This window comes from Neophocaena asiaeorientalis, unplaced genomic scaffold (assembly GCF_003031525.2).
Source record: "Neophocaena asiaeorientalis asiaeorientalis breed wild unplaced genomic scaffold, Neophocaena_asiaeorientalis_V1.1 scaffold327, whole genome shotgun sequence".
Taxonomy (NCBI): Eukaryota; Metazoa; Chordata; class Mammalia; order Artiodactyla; family Phocoenidae; genus Neophocaena; species Neophocaena asiaeorientalis.
In genome coordinates this window covers 5,257,849-5,279,000 of record NW_020174560.1, presented here as the reverse complement: position 1 = coordinate 5,279,000, position 21,152 = coordinate 5,257,849, and the positions used below count along the sequence as shown (strand labels likewise).

At 37.4% G+C, this 21,152-nt stretch overlaps 1 protein-coding gene across 1 annotated transcript in view; it reads right to left on the bottom strand.

Annotated features, from left to right (window-relative positions):
* The window catches only part of DHX40 (DEAH-box helicase 40), a 50,647-nt gene extending 31,284 nt beyond the window's left edge, over window positions 1–19,363 (bottom strand). The window contains exons 1-10 of the mRNA XM_024757660.1: window positions 19,205–19,363; window positions 18,199–18,366; window positions 17,029–17,174; window positions 15,208–15,327; window positions 14,781–15,008; window positions 14,126–14,192; window positions 13,026–13,157; window positions 3,978–4,077; window positions 1,870–1,956; window positions 1,541–1,723 (exon numbers count right to left, since the gene is read on the bottom strand). Coding sequence (XP_024613428.1) covers window positions 1,541–1,723; window positions 1,870–1,956; window positions 3,978–4,077; window positions 13,026–13,157; window positions 14,126–14,192; window positions 14,781–15,008; window positions 15,208–15,327; window positions 17,029–17,174; window positions 18,199–18,366; window positions 19,205–19,316 — 1,343 coding nt within the window. The 5' untranslated portion in view covers window positions 19,317–19,363. The remainder of the gene's footprint in view (window positions 1–1,540; window positions 1,724–1,869; window positions 1,957–3,977; window positions 4,078–13,025; window positions 13,158–14,125; window positions 14,193–14,780; window positions 15,009–15,207; window positions 15,328–17,028; window positions 17,175–18,198; window positions 18,367–19,204) is intronic.
* Window positions 19,364–21,152: the final 1,789 nt, after the last annotated feature.

Genomic DNA, 21,152 nt, shown 5'->3' with positions numbered 1-21,152 from the left:
GATGTATGTAAGTCATTATGCTGTACTCCTTAAACTTATACAGTGCTGTATATCAATTGTATCTCAATAAAACTGGGAGAAAAAAAGGGGGGGTGGGGGAGAGAAGTTTTTTTTTTTCTGGTCTCTAGCATTTTAAGAAGTTTCATTACATTCTAAGTCTTAAAACTTAAGATGAAAAAATAACTCATGCAGGGCTTCCCTGGTGGCGCAGTGGTTGAGAATCCGCCTGCCGATGCAGGGGACATGGGTTCGTGCCCCGGTCCGGGAAGATCCCACATGCCATGGAGCGGCTAGGCCCGTGAGCCATGGCCGCTAAGCCTGCGCGTCTGGAGCCTGTGCTCCGCAACGGGAGAGGCCACAACAGTGAGAGGCCCGCGTACCGCAAAAAAAAACAAACAAAAAACCTCAGTGCAGATGATATTGAGTAATTATTGTTCCTATTTTTCTAATATATATTTATTCTTGATTATATGCTGCTGTTAGCCTTTATAAATAATATTTTTAAATATGGGTTCATCTGTTTGGCCATTTAGATTTCTTTAAATGGCTTTTCTTTCTCATTAGTATCATTTATGATATCAGTTAGAATTTTACATATTTGCTTTCCTCTTTCTAGGATTTATATTCTCATCTAGAAAATCTCTAGTCTCGGGACTTCCCTGGTGGTCCAGTAGGTAAGATGCCACACTCCCAATGCAGGGGCCCAGGTTCAATCCCTGGCTGGGGAACTAGTTCCTGCATGCATGCCGCAACTAAGAGTCCACATGCTGCAACTAAGAATCCCACATGCTGCAACTAAAAAAATATCCTGCGTGCCGCAACTAAACATGCTGCAACAAAGACCCGGCGCAGCCAAAATAAATAAATTTTAAAAAAAGAAGAAAACCTCTAGTCTTATGATAATAACTACAAAAAAAATCTTAGATGTCTTTCTAAGAGTATACAATACATATTTGGATGCATCTAGTAATCACTTCCTTTCTTATTATGCATTTAAAGAACGCATGGTCACCTTCTTTCAACGTTCCTCACACTTTAACATTTCCAATTAAGACCAAAATTAAAACCAAGATAATACTTTCTTTCATTATTTCTTCTACCATAAATTTCATAATATGAAATTTCAAGCCCCTACAATATTCTGTCCTATACTAATTATATTCTTTAACATTTAACTAATTTAACAGTTGTTCTATATTATTCTGTCTCTCATCGTACTTGGTACCATGCTGGCCATACAAAAGATACTACCAAAAAAAAACAACTCAACAACACTTTCTGAGTGGCATTAGGGTCACTGTACACCTTTCATTACAGATAAACAGTGGTCATTAAATTATCCAAATAAACATCAGCATGAAAACTCCATTAGGCCAAGGTTAGAATACGAGCAAGGGATCAAATCCCAGTAAAGCAATGCAAAGAAGCCCTGTATTTGGGTTTAGCTGAACCTTGAAATGTAGGGACATACGAGTCAAATACTTCAAAAAAATTTCTGAGGAATAACCTCAGACAACTTTTTTTCAAGTTGTCTACATACCTTATTACGTCGTGTATGGCAAGGCACTTTAAGGTCAGAACTACAGATGTCAAACTAGTTCTCTTAATCTCAGGGATCACATGGTCAGGCATACACTGGTTCCAAAAATCTTTACTATAGATGCGAAAGCATTTTCCTGAGGAAGTCCTGCCAGCTCGGCCACTTCGCTGTAAGGCCTCACTCCTTTAGAAGAAAAAACAAACAAAAAAAAAACAAAGTCTCCAAAATGTTCTGTGATTTTTCTAAGTAATTCACTTCCTTCCCCAAACCAATCAGAAATTATCTAATCAACTGTTCTTTGAACAAAAAGGCTTAACACAGAGACTTACTTTGAAATCGGAACCACCTCTAGGATGTCCAATCCTAGTCTGGGATTGTGATTTAACTGCTTCACAAAGCCACCGTCTACCACATATCTAAGTATAATGAAAAAAAGGTAAGTTTCTATAAAATAAGGAGAGACTTGTTAATTTTTAACCACTTTGGGTACTCCTTTTCTACCAAACGAACAACTACGTAACAACTTTTAAGTTAAGTGTAAAACTTGAAAGTCAAGAAATTGGAAACCCCATACACTGCTACTGGAAACGTAAAATGGTTCAGCCAATGTGGAAAATGGTTTGGAGGGTCCTCAAAACATTAAACATAGAATTACCATATGACCCAGAAGTTCCATTCCTAGGCTGAAATTTTCAAAAGAACTGAAAACAAGTACTCAACAAATACTTGTAGCCATATGTTCATAGTAGCACTGTAGGAGGACTATAAGAGCCAAAAGGTAGAAACAGCCTAAATGTCCATTAACCATTAAGGGACGAAAGGATGAACAAATTATGGTATACACATACAACAGAATATTATTCAGCCACAGAAAGGAATGAAGTACTGATACATGCTACAACATGGATGAACCTCAAAAAACATGCTGAGTGGAAGAAACCAGGCACAAAAGGTAACATATTGTATGATTCCATTTATATGAGATATCTAGAATAGGATATCCATAGAAACAGAAAGGGGTGGTCGCCAGGGGCTGGGGTGGAGGCGCAAATGGGGAGCAACCCCTTAAAGTGTACAGGTGTTTATTTGGGGGTGATGAAATGTTTTAGAACTAGATAAAGGTGGTGGTTGCACAACATTATGTATGTAATAAATACTACTTAATTATTCACTTTTCAATGTTAATTTTATGTTCTCCCATTAAAAAAATAAACTTGAAAATCAGCTCTAAACCATTCTAACAGGTTCAGAATCTAATTCCAGTTAGCCTTTAACTATGCCACTTTAAGCCAACTAAACGGAGAATAAGTCAGGTAAAAAACTAAGTTAGGAACAGTATTAAGTCTATCATTCACTTAGGGAACATTCTGAAACACGCTATTTAATGACTTTTGCCTTTGCTGGAAACAGAAAATGGCAGAGCTTAATTTACTCAAGACAGCTGCTTACCTAAGCCCTTAATGAAACCATGATTTTTAAAGCAAAGAGAAAAGCAGAGGAAATTAAACTTCCTCTTAGATCTGGATGATCATTTTATCCAAAAGAAACACATAGGATCTCTGGGTCAGGTCCAGCCTTCCTGTGGCAGAGGCAGACTTAGTTAAGGACATAAAATATATTGGGTAAAAGATAAATATCCAGAAGGAATGTGGTTCAACAGTATGAAAGAACTTCACATTAGCTATCAGTCTAGACTTAGACTGATAAGTGTTTCACTACAAAATTTACTCCAAAATTTGATGGCATCACTGATTACATTGAAAAATAAAAGTCCATTTCACAAAAGGGTGAAAAGCAAGCAACATTACCTCCAGATAAACACTTGGATATACAAAGCTTACTATGTGAAGTGGAGCTGACAGGTAAGAAGGGAATATCAGATCATCTTAGGTACCTGCTGGTAATGTAATATAGAAAAAACAAGTTTGGCTTCCCATTTAAAGAAACCCATGAAACATCACACATAATCTTAAATTTGGGAAGAGAAAGCTACATGTTACCAAGTACCAGTATTTTAAAAGTGTGAACAGGCTTCCCTGGTGGTGCAGTAGTTGAGAGTCCGCCTGCTGATGCAGGGGACACAGGTTTGTGCCCCGGTCGGGGAAGATCCCACATGCCGTGGAGCGGCTGGGCCCGTGAGCCATGGCCGCTGAGCCTGCGCGTCCGGAGCCTGTGCTCCGCAACGGGAGAGGCCACAACAGTGAGAGGCCCGCGTACCGCAAAAAAAAAAAAAAAAAAAAAAAGTGTGAACAGAAATACTATGTGCACCTCCTACTCCATTTCCTATTCAGAGCAATCAATAATTACAAAATATGATAGGTGATTACAAGTTAAAAAAGTGAGAAGGGAATTAGTGGAGGGCACAGAGACACAAACTTAATGCTTTATGATTAGCTAAGTGGCTTCCTCGGCTTTAAAAGGAATTTTAAAGTTATACCTGATTCCATCTATTGTCAAAGATGTTGCAGAAATATTGGTGGATATGACGCATTTTCTAATTCCAGGTGGAGGTGGCAAAAATATTCTTCTCTGTTGATCTAAAATATATGTAAAGAGAAAATACTAATTTACAACATGTATTTGTCAAACTCAAGTTTTGAAAAACTCATTTCTTTTCATTAAAAGTTATTTTCTTCACTCTTTAATTATCTTGAATTCAAAATATAATAGCAAAAACTATTTCTCCTCATCTTTCACTATTAAGATCTCTAGATCCATGGCATCACAGATGATCATTGCTAAAATAAACCCTACAGCAGAGTCCTTTATACAGGTCATAGCTCCCTTAGAGACTATTTAAAAACTGTGGGCCTTGTCTCCATTAAAAGTCACATATGTACATACAAAAAAAAATTTTCAAATAACAGGGTGTTTAGGACTCTGAAGTCTATCCACGGACAACAGATTAAGAACCTCTCTATGCTTTAAAGACTGATTAGCTAAGGCAGTTTTTACTTTTTCAGGTGTCTGCCCAATTCATCACTCCAACTCTAAACAAGTAACACCACCCTTATTTCCACTATCCACACATTCTGAAGGGTGGGCCTCAGCAGCGATGCTTATAGTATGGTACCTTGCTCCTCTGGCCATAGTTTGTGGCACCAAAGATAAACATCTCCCTTCAACTGGGCCAGCCTCATTCTCCTGTGAATTTGGAATAAGGTCCAAGAGATGCTCAATTTGATTAAGCCAGTTTCTTGCAAAGAGAAAGAATTAACTTGTGAACCACAGGGAAGTGACTAGTGTATATGGAGGAAAGCTAGTCTAAAGAGAATAAAAAATGAATCATCCATGAGAGTTCACAAGAGAGTATTTCTGGGTTGCTGGCAATTCTCAGGCCTGAGTGTAAAATAAGCAGAAAGGTGGATTTGACCAGACTTGCCCTCCTGCCAGGTTAAGCAGAGAACAGGACAAGAGAGTTAATGTTTGCAAGGAAATGATTACGGCATAGGCAAAAGGAGATAAGTGATAAGACAAATCTCAATGCAATCTGAAAATTGTTGAATTAGGAACAGAAGAGTGAACTGGCAGAGACAGGAAGTAATCATCAGAAAGAGGTTTAAAACTGAGATCAGAAATGAAGATAACGACAAAGTCTACAACGTTAAATTTTTGAAGGGGTGGCCATGGTGGGATGAAGGAAAAGATCACTTAAGCTAGAGAGGTCAAGCAAGGGATTTGGGTAGATCATCTATTTCAATGACATCCAAAAATTAGGAGTAATAATTCCAGGGAGTATACAAGTCAATCGATTGGGGTATGAAAAGAAATCATTAGCATGTCTATTTATATTTCTCAAAACATCCTTTTAAACTTTTTATTTTATATGTGTTTACTATTTTATGTTATACATTAGAACAGTAAGTACATATATATTCTTTAAAAATTTTTAAATGCCTGCCTGCAATTTCCACGAGATATTTGGAAATTTGTTCAGAAAATTCACTCTTTCTACCTGAACAACCTCAAGTTGTTTTCTTTTCAGCAGCCAAGAAAATCTTAACCAAACCTGTTTTTAAATAAAGTACAAAACCTGTTTCCAAAGAAAATTTTAAAAAGATCCATGTATCCGCAATATATAAAACAGACCAGTTGAACTATTATGAAGGGGAAAAGGAGTGGCACAGACAATCACAGTTTTAAAATTATGTTACTAGGCCAACTATCTCATTTTATAGATGAGAACACTAAAGCCCAGAGAGGTCAAGCAGCTTGCCCAGGATTTACATATAGACAGGCAAGTTTAAAACCAAGTCAAGTATTGATGCTATTTTTCTAAAAATCATTCTGAAATTAATTTCACAAGTAAAAAAGTGCTAGAGGGCTTCCCTGGTGGCGCAGTGGTTGAGAGTCCGCCTGCCGATGCAGGGGACACGGGTTCATGCCCCGGTCCGGGAAGATCCCACATGCCGTGGAGTGGCTGAGCCCGTGAGCCATGGCCGCTGAGCCTGCGCGTCCGGAGCCTGTGCTCCACAATGGGAGAGGCCACAACAGTGAGAGGCCTGTGTACCGCCAAAAAAAATAAATAAATAAAGTGCTAGAAAGGCAGCTTACACATAAGTGATAAAAATTATTTTTTAGGTGTTTCTTAGATTTAGGTAGCTCAGACGGTTCAAAGGCATCATATGCTACTTTGCAGTTTAAGTTATATGTTTATACATTTATTATTTATTGTCTATCTATTCTACTACAATGTAACTCTGTAAGAATAAGGACTTTCTTTTATTGTTTGTGGTGGTAGTTACAGAGGTATGTACATTGTCATTGTAGGTACATATGCCCAGTACCTACAATGGCTGGACCATAGGGAGTGCTCAGTAAAGTTCAATGAATTGATCAATTTAAAAATGCATGATATAAATAATAAATTGAGATCCTTCTACCTTTGAAATTCCACATTACCCTAAAATTTTACATAAATTTGAAATGTCCAGTCTGAGCATATTTATGAGTAACTCTGTTTTTCAATTAACCCATGTTTAAAAGTACCTAATTTTAGTCTTCAGTTCAAGCAAAATTTCAGTTTATCATTTTGTTCACTACAGTCAATTAAAAAGTCCTGGGGCTTCCCTGGTGGTGCAGTGGTTGAGAGTCCGCCTGCTAATGCAGGGGATACGGGTTTGTGCCCTGGTCCAGGAAGATCCCACATGCCGCGGAGCGGCTGGGCCCGTGAGCCGTGGCCGCTGAGCCTGTGCGTCCGGAGCCTGTGCTCCGCAACGGGAGAGGCCACAACAGTGAGAGGCCCGCGTACCGCGGAAAAAAAAAAAAAAAAAAAGGCCTGAAACTGCTGTTTTGACAAGACTCACGTTTGTTTCACATTTACATTTTATCCACATACTTTCACCATATTCCACAAGTATAAACACATGCCAATTTTATGTTTGTTTATAAAGGTTTGGGAAAAAGTTAAATACATATATCCTAAAGCACATTCTCACTTTCCACAAAGAAAAAGGGAAACTGAATATTTTCATTAAGATGTAGCAATTCTCCTGATTACCTCCATGCACCTAATAAGGTACTAGAGTATAAATTAACGGTGGTGGGGGGGGGATTGGCAAAGAGGCAGAAAGGTTTTCCAAAATCTACCAAGAAATAAGGATACTGAGGAGAGACCACTGAACGCTCTTAACGGAGTAATGCTACTAAGATACATGTATGTGACATATTATATGTTAAGGCCAACTGAAACGTACTCAAAGAATTTGTTCCAAATTGATCCCAAAGCAGAAACGTGTTTGAGAGAGAGAGAAAGTGTGTGTGTGCGTGTGTGTGTGTGTGTGAGAGAGAGAGAAAGTATGTGTGTGTGTGTGTTTGTGAGAGAGAGAGAGAGAGAGGATATGTGTATAAAAGGAACATAAAGCTATGAACAGAAATTGTCAATCAAAGGGGGAAAAAAGATGATTCTGGAACAGAATAAAAGAGGTACAACACTGCTCAGCTCAAACTCTACCCGCCCCCGAAGTCATTTTTGGGTAAGTCAAAAATATCTTGAGAATTCTCACTAATACAGCTGAAATCAAACTTCTGACATAGAGAAAAGGCTTGAGATAATCAGTAAGTGCAGTTGAAAAGATAAAGTAACTAGAAGGAAGCTAAAAAATATGGAAGACATGCAATCCAACATAAGAATAATTGGTAACTCTGAAGTAGGAAACCAATAAATAGTCAAGAGTTATATACAAAGATATAACCCAAGAGAATTTCCTTGAAATAAAGAATTGAATTTGCAGATCAAAAGAGCAACTAAGAATAATTTATCTTGTTTGTGGTGGTAGTTACACAGGTATATACATTGTCAAAACTCACTGAACTATATACTTAAAGCGGGCACAGTTTATTGTATGTAAATTATACCTCAATAAAGTTGATTTTTAAAAAGAGCACATAAAATTCCAGGAAAATTTTACTATAAAACACTCAACACCAAAAAATATTCTAATTAAAAACTATTGAACTTTAAGGATAAAAATAGAAATTTTCAGGAAATCAGACAGAAAAAGCAAATCACTTACAAGGAGGGGAAAAAAAATCAGGTTGGCCTCAGACTTCTCCGCAGCAACATTCAATGCCAGAAGACAACTGGACAACGTCTACCAAGTTCTAAGGAAAAGAAAGTGTGACCCAAGAACATAAAACCCAGCCAAGATGTAGCTCAAGTATAAAGGCAAAAGCCAGACATTCTTAAACAAAAGAACTACAAAAAAAAATAACACCCAAGAGCTCTCCTATTAAAAAAAAAAAAAAAAAAAGGTTAAAATCTAGCCAATCTATAATTAACTGAAAGTAACTTAGGAATGGAAAAACCATGGTAAAAGGATTGATAGTAAATACTGAATACAACTGAACAATGTAAAAATAACTAACAAAAATCAGAAGGGGAGGATATAGAAGAATATCAGTACTTAAGTGCTCATCTTTCAAATCAGGCAACAGATAAGATCTCCAATCAAATATAGTCTAAAAAGAAGACATTAACTTCAGCTTAATATTTTTCATCCTTTTAAACTTTAAAGCACTCTTTTATAAAATATTATCTCATGTGGTAAAGAAAGATATTCTTGAAGTTAACAATTCCTTCAAGTAAATTCAAGTAAAATTAAATACTTTTTTAAAAAGCAGCTGATAGTATAATCTCTCTCTTAAAAAAAGTATTTGTCAACCTATCTAACTACTTACTTATCCTTCTATATGTACACACACACACACACACACACACACACACACACACAGATCTGAATACTGTTTTTTCTAATGTTAAAGACGGTTATTTCTGGATGGAGTTTGAGGTGATTTCTTTACTTTTACCTTTGTAAAACTGTGCACTGCTTGAATTCTTTATAATGAAACTGTATTATTTTCCCTCAATTGAGTAATTTTTCTTAAAAGAGAGACACCAACTATTAGTTCTGCATAGTGGAAAATGGATTTTTTTTGTACTTTTCTATACTTTTAAAACTTCTACAAAGGGCAAAAAAAGAAAAATGAAGGAGCATATGTAAAATAAATCCATTTTTGTTAAAAAAAACTAAACAATAAAATATATCTAAATGCATAAATAAAAAGGTCAGAACAATATGCCTCAAAATATTAATACTGATTATCACTTAATCATGTTGGTGGCATCTGAGTAAGTTTATTTTTCTTTGCTGATTTTATTGTTTTTAAAAAGTATATATTTCTTTTTAAGACAAAAGAAAATTTTTCCCATTTGGGGAGACTCCACATAGACTAAAAGTTTTTATGTGAAACTCATTAGCCTTATTCCCCCACATCTTTAATCTTAACATTTAAGGAAACTATCTTAGACACTTGGTACTTGCTATATTGAAGTAATAGCTTTGGTTTGCAAGCAGAAGAAAAAAAAACTATTTTTGGATTTATGCAATAATCTGAATGAGTAGGTTTTCCCCTTTTAAAATGTTGTACACTAATCCAAGGTAAAACTCCTCTCCTTTTCTTCATCTATTCTGGAAACACATGTACTGTTAGATTCTCCACTACTGAATAAATAACCAGTTATCAAATGTAGATTCACCATGTGACCTCAGGAACATCACTTAGCCTCTATCTGTAAAATAAAAAAATCTGATTATGCAAATATATATATGGGTATATGTGCATTTTTCTAGAAAAACAGCCAGGCTTTCATTACTTAAAAATAAAAATCTGAGATCCCCACCCTCCACAAAAGGCTAAGAAGCACTGAATTAGATAATTACGTCAGTGCTAAAAGTGTCTAATTCCATGCAAATAACTGTCACTTATGAAGTAACAGGTATATTTCAGTTCATAAATTTTTGTGAGGGTTCAGCTTTCCCTAAATGCATGACCAACCTGAAGGAGTGTAAGACCTAAACAAAAAGGGGGAAGTCAGAAGAGGGAAAAGGTTTGAGAGAAACAAGAAAAAGGTTCAGACATAGTGTTTGGTGTAAGACATTAATAGAATATCCAGCAGAAAGTAAAAAATCTGGAACTCTATTTAACAAATACTTAGTCAGGACTTTTTCAGTGTTTAGTACTTGTCCTCAGGAAGTTCACAATCTCATAGAGGGGATGAGACAATCGTAACACAAGATAAATGTGTTAAGTGCCACAAGAGATACAGTAAAGCACAATGAGGTTCAAATGAAGAAGAGAGAAAAACCAGCCATGAGGAGGGAAATCAGGAAAGGTTCTTATGGAGTTGGTTGCACTTGTGAAACAAAATAGCATATTTCAACCGGTGAAAGGGGAGAATAAAAGGGAAAGGAGGAGTACAAGTTCAGGAAAGAGCAAACACAGAGTCACAAAAATGTTGTGGGAAGAAAAGGAATCAAAAATCTCTCTTACATTTTGAGTTTGAGTGAACATTGCAAAGGCTGGGGCTTGGGGGAGTTCAGCCCAGGGAGCAGGGTCACATGACCCTGGTAGTACAAGGGGTACCACAGCACCTCTGCACATTTGGCAGATGAGAATTTTTTATGTCAAGTAGGGAGGTATTTTAAGATGTCCCTTTAAAACAGTCAGCCACCCTCATGGCTAGCCCAGAAATAAGAGCAAATATAAAATATCCACCTCATAATTTTTACTTATTCACTAAACCTAGGTCCATTTGTACCCCCTCACTCCAGGCTATAAGCAGGAAACTCTTCTTCCCTCTCCTCACTCCCAAGTGCAAGTTTTCTGTTCCTGAAGCTAACAGGAAATAAAGGAAATAACATGATAATGTTATGTGTCTCTCCCCACAGCCCAAAGTAGCAATAATAAAGAAAATAAGTGCTATATTATATTTACCAGGCTTAGAAAGAAAGCCTTAGATCCCAGGAACCTGCCACCCTCTCCCTACTTCATCCAACTCCACCTCACCCATTACTTAGTACCTCATCAGCTCCATCTGAATGCCTCTTTGCACTGTTATAAACTGCTACAATAAATATTGTTATGATCATAATGGATCACTAGTAGCTCACCCTTACAGTGTCCTTGGAACCAGAAGGGAAACTAAAATAAACAAACAAAACCCTTTAATAATGGCTCTACTCACACCCAATCCCACATCTTTACCATTTACACATATACACCAACAAAGAAAATCACATACACTGGGAATTAGGGCTGAAAGCTGGTAGAAGTCATACTGGAAGGATAATGAATACCAAGTTATTAAGTTCACATTATAATTCAGTTGGCAATAGGAAATGGCTGAAGGTACCCAACAGGAGACTGACACAATCAGAGCTGTGCTTTTGGAAGATTATGTTTATCATGGCAGGTAGGATGGTAGATTAAATCAGGGAAAACAAGTTAGCAGGATATGTTAACAGCTCAGGAAAGCAAACTGAGGATCCCAATTCTAATGATGACAATGAGAAAAAAAAAAAGAAAAATGAGTGATCTGGACAAGATAAAGGTAAAAGAAAACCTGTAGGAGTTGCCACTTGTTTGGATTGTATGATCTAGGATGCACAGACCAGAAAGCCCTGTGAGACCCACCAGGTCTAGAGTGCAGGAGACTGAACTAGAGACAGCGTTCAGGAGTCATCACAAAGTGACAGATGAATCCTAGGAGCCAACCTCTCCAAAACAGAGAATTCTAAGAAAACAGCAAGCTAAGGATGAAACCTTAGGGAACAGTCACATTCGGAAGGGAACAAAGGCCAGGGAGGGTGGGAAGACAGCAGCCTTATAGAAATAGTGGTCAGGAGAACCAAATAATTATCCTAAACAACAGCATTTAAGGAGACTTATATTAACACAAAAGCAAAATACAAATAGAAAACAGCCATGGTATTTGAGGAACAGGAGGTCACTAGCAACCTTTAATAGTACAAAAACTGAATTTCAGGAAGATAATCAAGAAGCAATGGCAGATAGAGAACATTATTTTCAATATGGCAGTAAAATGGAAAGAATGAAATTATTTACTTTATATAGAAAAAGAAAAAATATATATATTGTTAATAGTTAACAACAAAGCAACTGCAACAGGTTTTGAATTATCTTATCAGTTATAAAGTAAATTATAAAAGTTAGTAGATAAAATCTCAAAAAAAACAACGAGAACATTAAATATCTAATAATGACCCTACAAATTCCCTTTAAGATGTAAAAATCTAAAATAGATCTCAATGTTGAGAGCAAGGGCCCAATATCATCACAAAAAAGATTTCCAAAATAGCACATGGTCTATGGTTATTTACCAACACATATATTCCTGAACATTTTTCGTTAATATAAGGATAAGAACCACCTACTCAACAAAAACAAAACTACACGTAAAATATAAAAACATTTAAATGCTTTTTGCATTACATTAAATGCTAATCCCAATCAAACTTCAAATAGGAGGCTGCAGGTTAACTTCCCTTTGCTTTTACAAGTCAAATTCCATAATAAAATAGTTTTATAAAACAAATTCTAAACAACAATATTATGAACAAATAGAATGATAAGAGTTTGCATTTGCTCTTTGAACTTAAAAAAGAACATTGCACTTGAAAAGTAGACTAATGTGTGTAGCTACATAAAAAGAAAACAATCCACTGGTTTGTTTCAGATATATAAGGATATATAAAATTTCTAGAAATTCCGTGGCAGTGGCAAATCAGATTTGACTTATGGTACTACTATCAAGGAATTATAGCCTTAATTTCAAAAAATTACCAACAATATTTTTGTTCTTCTGGGATAAAACATAGGCCACTCTTAACAATAGTAAGGGGGATAGATGTCCAAGGTCTTGAAAAAGGGGTATAGATGTCCAAGGTCTTGAAAAAGTGAATGTGAAAAGATTTCAAGAAAAAAAAAAATCGCTTCTCTCAAAGGGATGCTGATTGGTTCTCCTAATGCTCTGTTTCTTGATCTGGGTGTTGGTTACAAAGGTGAATTCACTTTGTGAAATTCACTGACCTAAACACCTAAGATCTGAACACTGTTCTGTATACATGTTATTATTCAATGAAAAGTTTTAAAAATCAAATTTTCTGTTCTGGTGAGGAATTACCTGTTGTCATAGATCCATAACACGGCAGTATTAGCAAGCCATCTAGAGTGGTATCTTGGACATCATAATCATAATCAACAGACTCTGCCATCTGAAAAAGTAACTCACAACTTTTTTCGATTTCAAACTGACCTGAAATGAGGGGAGAAAATAATGTCAGCAACTGAACAGCAAAATTAATTTAAGAATAAAAAAAAAAACCCTTCTAGATTAATATTGGTTTTACATAATAGTTATTTTAAATCTCTCATTTGATCTAAGGTAGATGAACACATAAATTGTACTCAATCTCAACAATAATAAAATTAAAAATAGAAGAAAGTTTCCAAGGAATTTAAATCTCTAAAGGAATAAAAATGTTTATAATCATAAAGCCTTTCATCTTGCTAATATGGTATATTTGAGGAAGACTCAATAAAGTTAATCATTACCATAGGGGAGGCTAGTCCAGGAGATACTACATTTAGGTGTATTTCAAAATGCTTAATTAAGTACCTCAAAAAGGCTAAGAGATTGTTACAATGTCTCACTTCTGACAGGGGTACAAGGCAGTGCAGGAGGTGAGCCATGAAATTACTCATATCTGTTAGTAGGATGCTGCTACTTGAAAAATCACACTAGTCTGAGATTTAACTATTCTATTTTTGACCTCCAAAAAAGGCTTGTCTATGAGACATGGATTCTACACCTTATGTACTGCTACCACACAGTACCATCCCACCACTCAAAGAAAGGAGCTAGTAGTATGTCTTTTGAAATAATGAAATTAATCATTCAGATCCAGGACTGTTTAGTGTGGTTAACAGCTCTATATAAGATAGAGTAATAAAAATATTAATATTTTACCATTTAATATCTTTCTACTAAAAGTCAGTGTATTTTACCTATGTTTACTAATGAGACTCATGGTTTTTAGGGCAGTGTAGAATTACCTTATATATCTTGTAATAGATATAATATCTAAAACTACTCAGAAAATCATAAAAGGCTAGGATAACATGAGTAGAGCCTAGATTTTCCAACAAAGGTAACACTGTATCATGGTGCCCCACTCCCTCGTACAAATAGTAAAATTTTTAAACCTGGTACTGAATGCTCACCAGTCAGAAAAACCAAGATGTCTCCAGCCATTTCATTCAAATGGATATCCATGGTCACTTTCACAATCTAAAGCAAGAAACACAAGCATAATATGCTAGTGGAAATACAGTCCCCCCCCCACCACCACCTCCCCTAGTTCCACAGAAGAATTAAACTTGATTCTCGAAAGTCCTAGGACCTGGGACTTCCCTGGTGGTCCAGTGGTAAAGAATCCACCTTCCAATGCAGGGGATGCGGGTTCAATCCCTGGTCAGGCAACTAAGATCCCACATGCCGCGGAGCAACTAAGCCTGCGTGCCACAACTACTGAGCTTGCATGCCTCCACTAGAGCCTGCGTGCTGCAAACTACAGAGCCCACGTGCCCTGGAGCCTGCGTGCAAACCACAACTAGAGAGAAGCCCGTGCACCACAAAGAAGAGCCCACACGCCACAACAAAAGATCCTGCGTGCCTCAATGAAGATCTCACGTGCTGCAACTAAGACCCGACACAGCCAAAAATAAGTAAATAAATAAATAATAAATCTTTTTTAAAAAAAGTCCTAGGACCTATGAGGGCTGCCATTAAAATAACAGAGACAAATAAATTATCAAACTATTCAATCAACTAGAATCATAGATACAGAAAAGACATAAAAAGGATGTCAAGTAATACCGCTTGAATATATGCAGTATTTTCTCTATCTCGTGGACCAATCAAATTGCAGAATTTTTCTCTGACCGGATAAAGCCTTCCAGGTATATCAAATATTGGACAATTTCCAAAGAATGCAGAGAGCTTGGCTAATTCCATAGTTGCTGACATCACTACGACCTTTAAATGCTCTTTCCTATTAGGAGACTTCTCCTGAAACAGCTTCTTCAATAAACCAAATAAGATGTCCTGAAAGAAAAGTAAATTTCTAATAAGTCACAAGTGTACATAACAACCAATTTATTTTAAATATTCTGCTCTCCTAACCAAAGGATTCCCATTTGAATAGATTAAAATGTAAGTAAGAGAAGGCAATTCACTATAGAGTACAAAGCTACCGAAAAGAAGTAAACTGTCTAATAAATAACCAATACAGTAAAATACTCACTGTAGTTAGAGTTCTCTCATGGGCTTCATCCAATATAATGACACTGAATTTGGTAAGATTTGGATCTCCCAGAATATGTTTCAGTAAACATCCATCAGTCATGTATTTGATTGCTGTTTCCTAATGTTCAAACAGCAGAGTACATTAACATATACATAAAAATAAAATCACAGAAATTCATCCCTGCTTTGCAAACTAAATTTTCCCCCTCAGATGTACAGATATTAAGTGACCAAACTAATCTGATGAAATAAGAGTACATAAAATAGTCTAATAACATGTCTAATAACATGGATGGTAAATTACGAAACTTGTGATCTATACAGAGACAGGGATAAGGAACTAAGGTGAATAGTCTGGAATAAAGCAAACAAAAGTGACCAATAAGGAAATACAATGAAGTCAGTGGAAAGTGGTTAAGATAGTGTAATGACTTCAGATGAGCAAGTTGTGGGAAAACAATAATGAAATGGAATTCATCTCCCTGTCTCAGCTGCTATTTTAGAGGGCTCAAGAGAAAAGGTAGGTGCACCATTTCTCTCACTCTCTTCTTCTTTGACCACTTTCCTGTTACAAAAATAGGGTCAGTCGACTAGAATTAAAACAAGGTGAGAGGGCTTCCCTGGTGGTGCAGTGGTTGAGAGTCCGCCTGCCGATGCAGGGGACACGGGTTTGTGCCCCAGTCTGGGAAGATCCCACATGCCACGGAGCGGCTGGGCCCGTGAGCCATGGCTGCTGAGCCTGTGCATCCGGAGCCTGTGCTCCGCAACGGGAGAGGCCACAACAGTGAGAGGCCTGCGTACCGCCAAAAAAAAACAAAAACAAAAAAAACAAGCTGAGAGTAAGGTCCAGAGGAGGAGTTAACGGCAATGATATCCATAAAACAAAGGAAGAAATAAAGAAAGAAAAATCCCCAGCAGTGACCACTTGGAAGGCAAGGACAGTATTTTGGGGAGTCATTCTTTGCCACTGTTGATGGCCATTCCTATCAGGGACCATAGGCAAATCAGAGATTCTTTTGTATCTGGTACAGGATTAAGAAATCCTGAAGGAATATAAATTGTAACTATGAACTATTGCCATGAATACAGAAGATGCTCAATAAATACTTGATCAATGACTTTGTTCATTAAGCTGTCAGTTTTCTACTTACCTCAAGAAAATAACCGTACAATATGGATGAACCTCGAAAACTTCAGCTAAATGAAATAAGCCAGACACAAAGGACAAAATATTGTACGATTCCACTTGTACAGGGTACTTAGAATATGGAAATGTATAGAGACATAAAGCAGAATAGAAGTTACCAGGGACTAGGGGCGGGGAGATGTGAATGTGGAGCTACTGTTTAGTAGATACAGAGTTTTTGGTTGGGATGGTGAAAACATTCTGAAAATAGATAGCAGTAGTGGTTACACAACACTATGAATGAACTTAATGCCACTGAATTGTTCACCTAAAAATGGTTTAAAAGTAATACAAATGGTAACTTTTATTTTATGTGCATTTTACTGCAATAAAAAATATTTTTAAAGAATACAAATGTAAGTTACATGCCAAGGATCCTTACAGCGAAAACACATGACAGTCCTGTGAAAAATCAACATAACTGTCACATAAACTAATTGAGAAGGGAGAAAATGGGATGAATTAGACACCCCAGGACTAGAGCATTAACAATGGGCAACACAAATTAATTCTAATCTGAGGCTTTGTTTCTTTAAAATATAAATGGAATTTTGAAGTCAAAATCTTTCATCACTTTCTCACTCTTTCTATAAATTTATAGTACTTAATTAAATACAAGCAAAACTTTTGTACCTTAGAGCTGCAATCATCAAAACGAACTTGGTATCCTACTTTGGATCCCAAAGTGCATTTCATTTCTTCAGCAACCCTCTGAGCAACAGATATGGCAGCTACTTTTCGTGGCTGAGTCACACCAATCATACCATGTTGTGAAAACCCTATCAAAACCAGAAGTAAAAAAACACAAAAATGTTAACAATTGCTTCCCATTAGAGCTAAATTGTTTCTGGTCAATCAATACAAACTGTTCAAGTGTTTCTAAAAGAAAACTCTGCCAATTAACAACACACTGTATTACATTTGCACCATGGAAATTTAAGTATTAATTAAAAATAAGACTACATATTAATAGCTGTTCTAAATGTATATATTTTAATTAATTTTTTTCAATTTCAGTCTAAAGATTTACTCTAAAGAGTAAGCCAAGAATTTCTAACCCCTAGGAATCCATAAAATTCCACACACTTCCTAAAATGGATTTAACTTTGCCACAGAAGTTTAAATATACCACTTTTCATAGATTCTACAAGCATATTTTACTATTTTAATATCTTTGAAAGGGAGATGCATCTTATAACTGATGGCATTTTTTTTATTAATAGTATGTAAAATAGTGGTATGTCTTAATAGACGGCATCTTAGATTTGATGCATTAGAGTAAGTTAATATACACTACGAAATTTTTATAATATCCAACATAATTTTGCTCTATACCAACCTTATGATAGAAAGTTTTACCGTATTGAAGGGAAAGACACCGTAAGGATAATTTGTTAGCTGGCTTGGTGTTAGGAGAGTCAAGGAATAAACAGTTACCTGATAACACTCTGGAGATAGAACCAAGAAATACTAATGTCAGCAGCAGATATCAATATATCCCTTCCCTCGGAAAATTATTTCAGTACCAGTGGTCAACAGTCTACTGCAAGACAACCTTATTCTATAGCACAGAATCAACATCTACCTATAATTCTATTTGGAATTATTATGGTAACTGAAAATGCCATTTCAACTAATCTGAAATAAGACCGTAAAAAAGCAAGGAAGATGTAGGTACAGTGTGCCAAGACAAGAACTGGGACTGTAAAACAAATGATGGGCATTTGTGTAATACAGAAGTCCTATTAGCTTTTAAGAGGATATTTTTAAAGTACTCCCAATATTTTCCCAGAATAAAATTACCTGCTTCATATAGATATTTTGGGAGTTGAGTTGTTTTACCACTTCCTGTATTTCCAGTAACAATAAGGAATGAATTGTCCCTCACAGCTTGAATAAGCTTTTTTCTTTGTTTTTGAATAGGAAAAGTTGGAGTAGTTCCTCCCTCCTGTGATGTGCATCCTTTCTCTTCTGTAATGACAGGGGGAAAAATTGTGCAATTCAAAGGCCTGTAAAGATATCTCTCATTCAATCTCCCAAAACTGCAAAGGGAATGACAATAGAATTTCAGGGCTGGAAACAATCAACCCATGACTCTTCAGTTAAATCACCTACATCCAATTTGCAAGCGAGGGTTTATAAACCCAGAGCAACTTTTTAGTGAAATCAACTTGAGCATTTGCTAATGCATGACTCAAAGTAGCTGACAAAGTTAAGCCTAGCACAAGGCAATGTATTTGCAAGCATACCTATACAGAAGCACAAAACCCAATTTTATTAAACAATAGACCAAAACCTGGAACACAGCAGAAAAACTCTCAGCTGAATTAAAAGCCACCTGTGTTTGCTTCTGATTCACGGTTCAAGTTAGGTCCCTGTTCAGAGTGACTGATATCCCAGAAGGCCAAGTGGTGGGTAACCATGGAAACTGGCTCCTGGAAACTGGCTCCCTCATACCGTACCCAAAGGCAGGCTGGCGGCCCGACGAAGGGGCGGAGGGGGGGAGGCGGGAATGGATGGGTAGAGAACAAAGGCTTTATGAGCCCATTTAAGAGCAGAACGCATTTCGGCGTTGGGGTTCACTTTTTTGTCCCCCAGCAGGGTTTTCACCCAACTTGGGTCTGGGACCGCCCCCCTCTAGACCAAAGTCCTCACTGGATGCAAAGTTCCCCTCCGGCTTGGAGAGCGACAAGAACGCTGCGGCCTCCCCCCCTACTCTTCTCTGCCTGCCTAAGGCGGACTTTTATCCCCCCCCAGAACCCCCATGCCATAACTCCCGCTGGCCTCCGTACTGTCCCGCGGACCGCACCTCTATCAGCGATGGGAACTGCCGAAGGCCGCTCTTCTCGGAGGTCTCTTGATCGCTCACCTTCCTCCTGCCGCCTTGGCGCCCTGCCCGCGACGGCGGGAAACCGGGACATAGACCTGGCCCAGAGCGGAGGTGAGCACGTCCACCGTTCTGGGAAGATGGGAGGGGAAAGGCGAAGACGCGCCCTGATGACGTCAAGGTGTTTACTTCCGCGCGTGCGACTCGAGCGAGGGGAGGAGGAGCTGTTCGATGACGTGGCGCGAGGCAGCCGGAGAGCTGCCCAACCGTTGCGACCCGGCCGCGAGCAGAGGGCCCACGCTCGAGTGTTTCCCGCGAAACGCCGACGTGCGCTGGGGCTTCGCCGGCGAAGCCAGCCCAGAAGTCCCGAAGGGACCCCTCCTGTTTCTCCTCTTGTGCGCAAAAGGGCCAGGCGACACCTTTTTTTTCTCAGTGGTCACTGCAAGCCTATCCTACCTTCACACAACTACCGTGATGTGACTCTTTGCCAGGAGCTGGAACCATCCTAGAGTTCGGCGTTCCACGACATTCTCACCTTGCTCATCCTGAAATGACCTGTTCAAGGCGCACAGCTCATAAGTTGCAGAGCTGAACTTCTATTTCCTTAGTGTCCAAAACTTAGGTCCCCCACGCTGTCCAGTTCCTTCATAGGACCCTGCATTTTAATTTATTTCCATGTTTATTTTCTTCCCCTTTCCCCCAACTAGACGCAAGGGCAACAACTTTAGAAAATCATGGTACATGGAGCACAGCAAAGTGATTCAAACTGGACCGTCAATATTTTTTGAATTCGCTGATGGATGAATGAATGATTGACCTCCAGAGGAGTTAAGCTCACTTTGAATGGTTGTGGATTCCTTGGAAACCACAAGAACTGAAAAATTAAACAGATATACAACAATCGGGGTGGGGTGAATTTTCAGAAAAGGTACTTTGGGAGGCAGGTCTTTCTGTTATAGAACCTTACAATTTTGTAAGTAGTGTCAATTGTAACAAAATCCATGCAGGAAGATTGTTTCTTGGACTTTTCAATCATTCCTGCTGTTAGAATTAACCAACACTTACTGCCAAAAAAGACAGCTCAAGTTGTCACTTTAAATAAAGTTCACTATTCTCCTATCCAACCAGGCTTCAAAAGATGTCATTGGACCCCAAGATTTTTCTGTGCTTATTTAAAATATATGTATACCAACTCCTTTTAAATGGGACTGATTAACGTCTCCTAAAATGCAAGTGAGTGAGAGCAACTTTCTAATAACTTTATATCTCCAAACCTGGGAGCTACAGGAATAAATGAGATAATAGGAGAACATCCCAGATTTCTCTCATCCATTAAAGGAATTCCCCAACATCCTGCATTCTGTTAGAATTCAAAATATCACAACTCAGAAAAACCACAAAAAAAGCAAAAATACATTTGCAGTATAGGCAAGGTATTGGTGAGTACAGGGCATGGTAGTCACTTTTAAGAAAATGAGCAGAATAATTTCAGACAAATGACAGTTACCATTTATTAAGCACTTAGCAGTCAAGCATGTAATATAAATTTTTTCACTTATTCTTCACAAAAACCCATACAAGTAGGTTATTATCACTAATTTTCGTATATGGGAATCAAAGCTCACATATTTACCTCAAAACAGAGGTAATACGACTAGATTTCAAAGTCACACTAATACCACTGTACTGTAATGGGAGATGGAATTATCTAAATCTCGGTGGCTAATATATTTTCTTCCAATGTTTGTAAATCAGCTATTATAGAATGACTCCATTCTCGTATGAGAACCACATAGTGAGAGTATCCAGAATAAAACCTGCAAGCCAAGAATAAAGAAAAGTAAAAGTGAAAAACTCAAATGATGTTTAACATTGTTGATTTTAAAACCAAGGACGTTTAAAACATGTCACCATTAATAACCATGTGCTT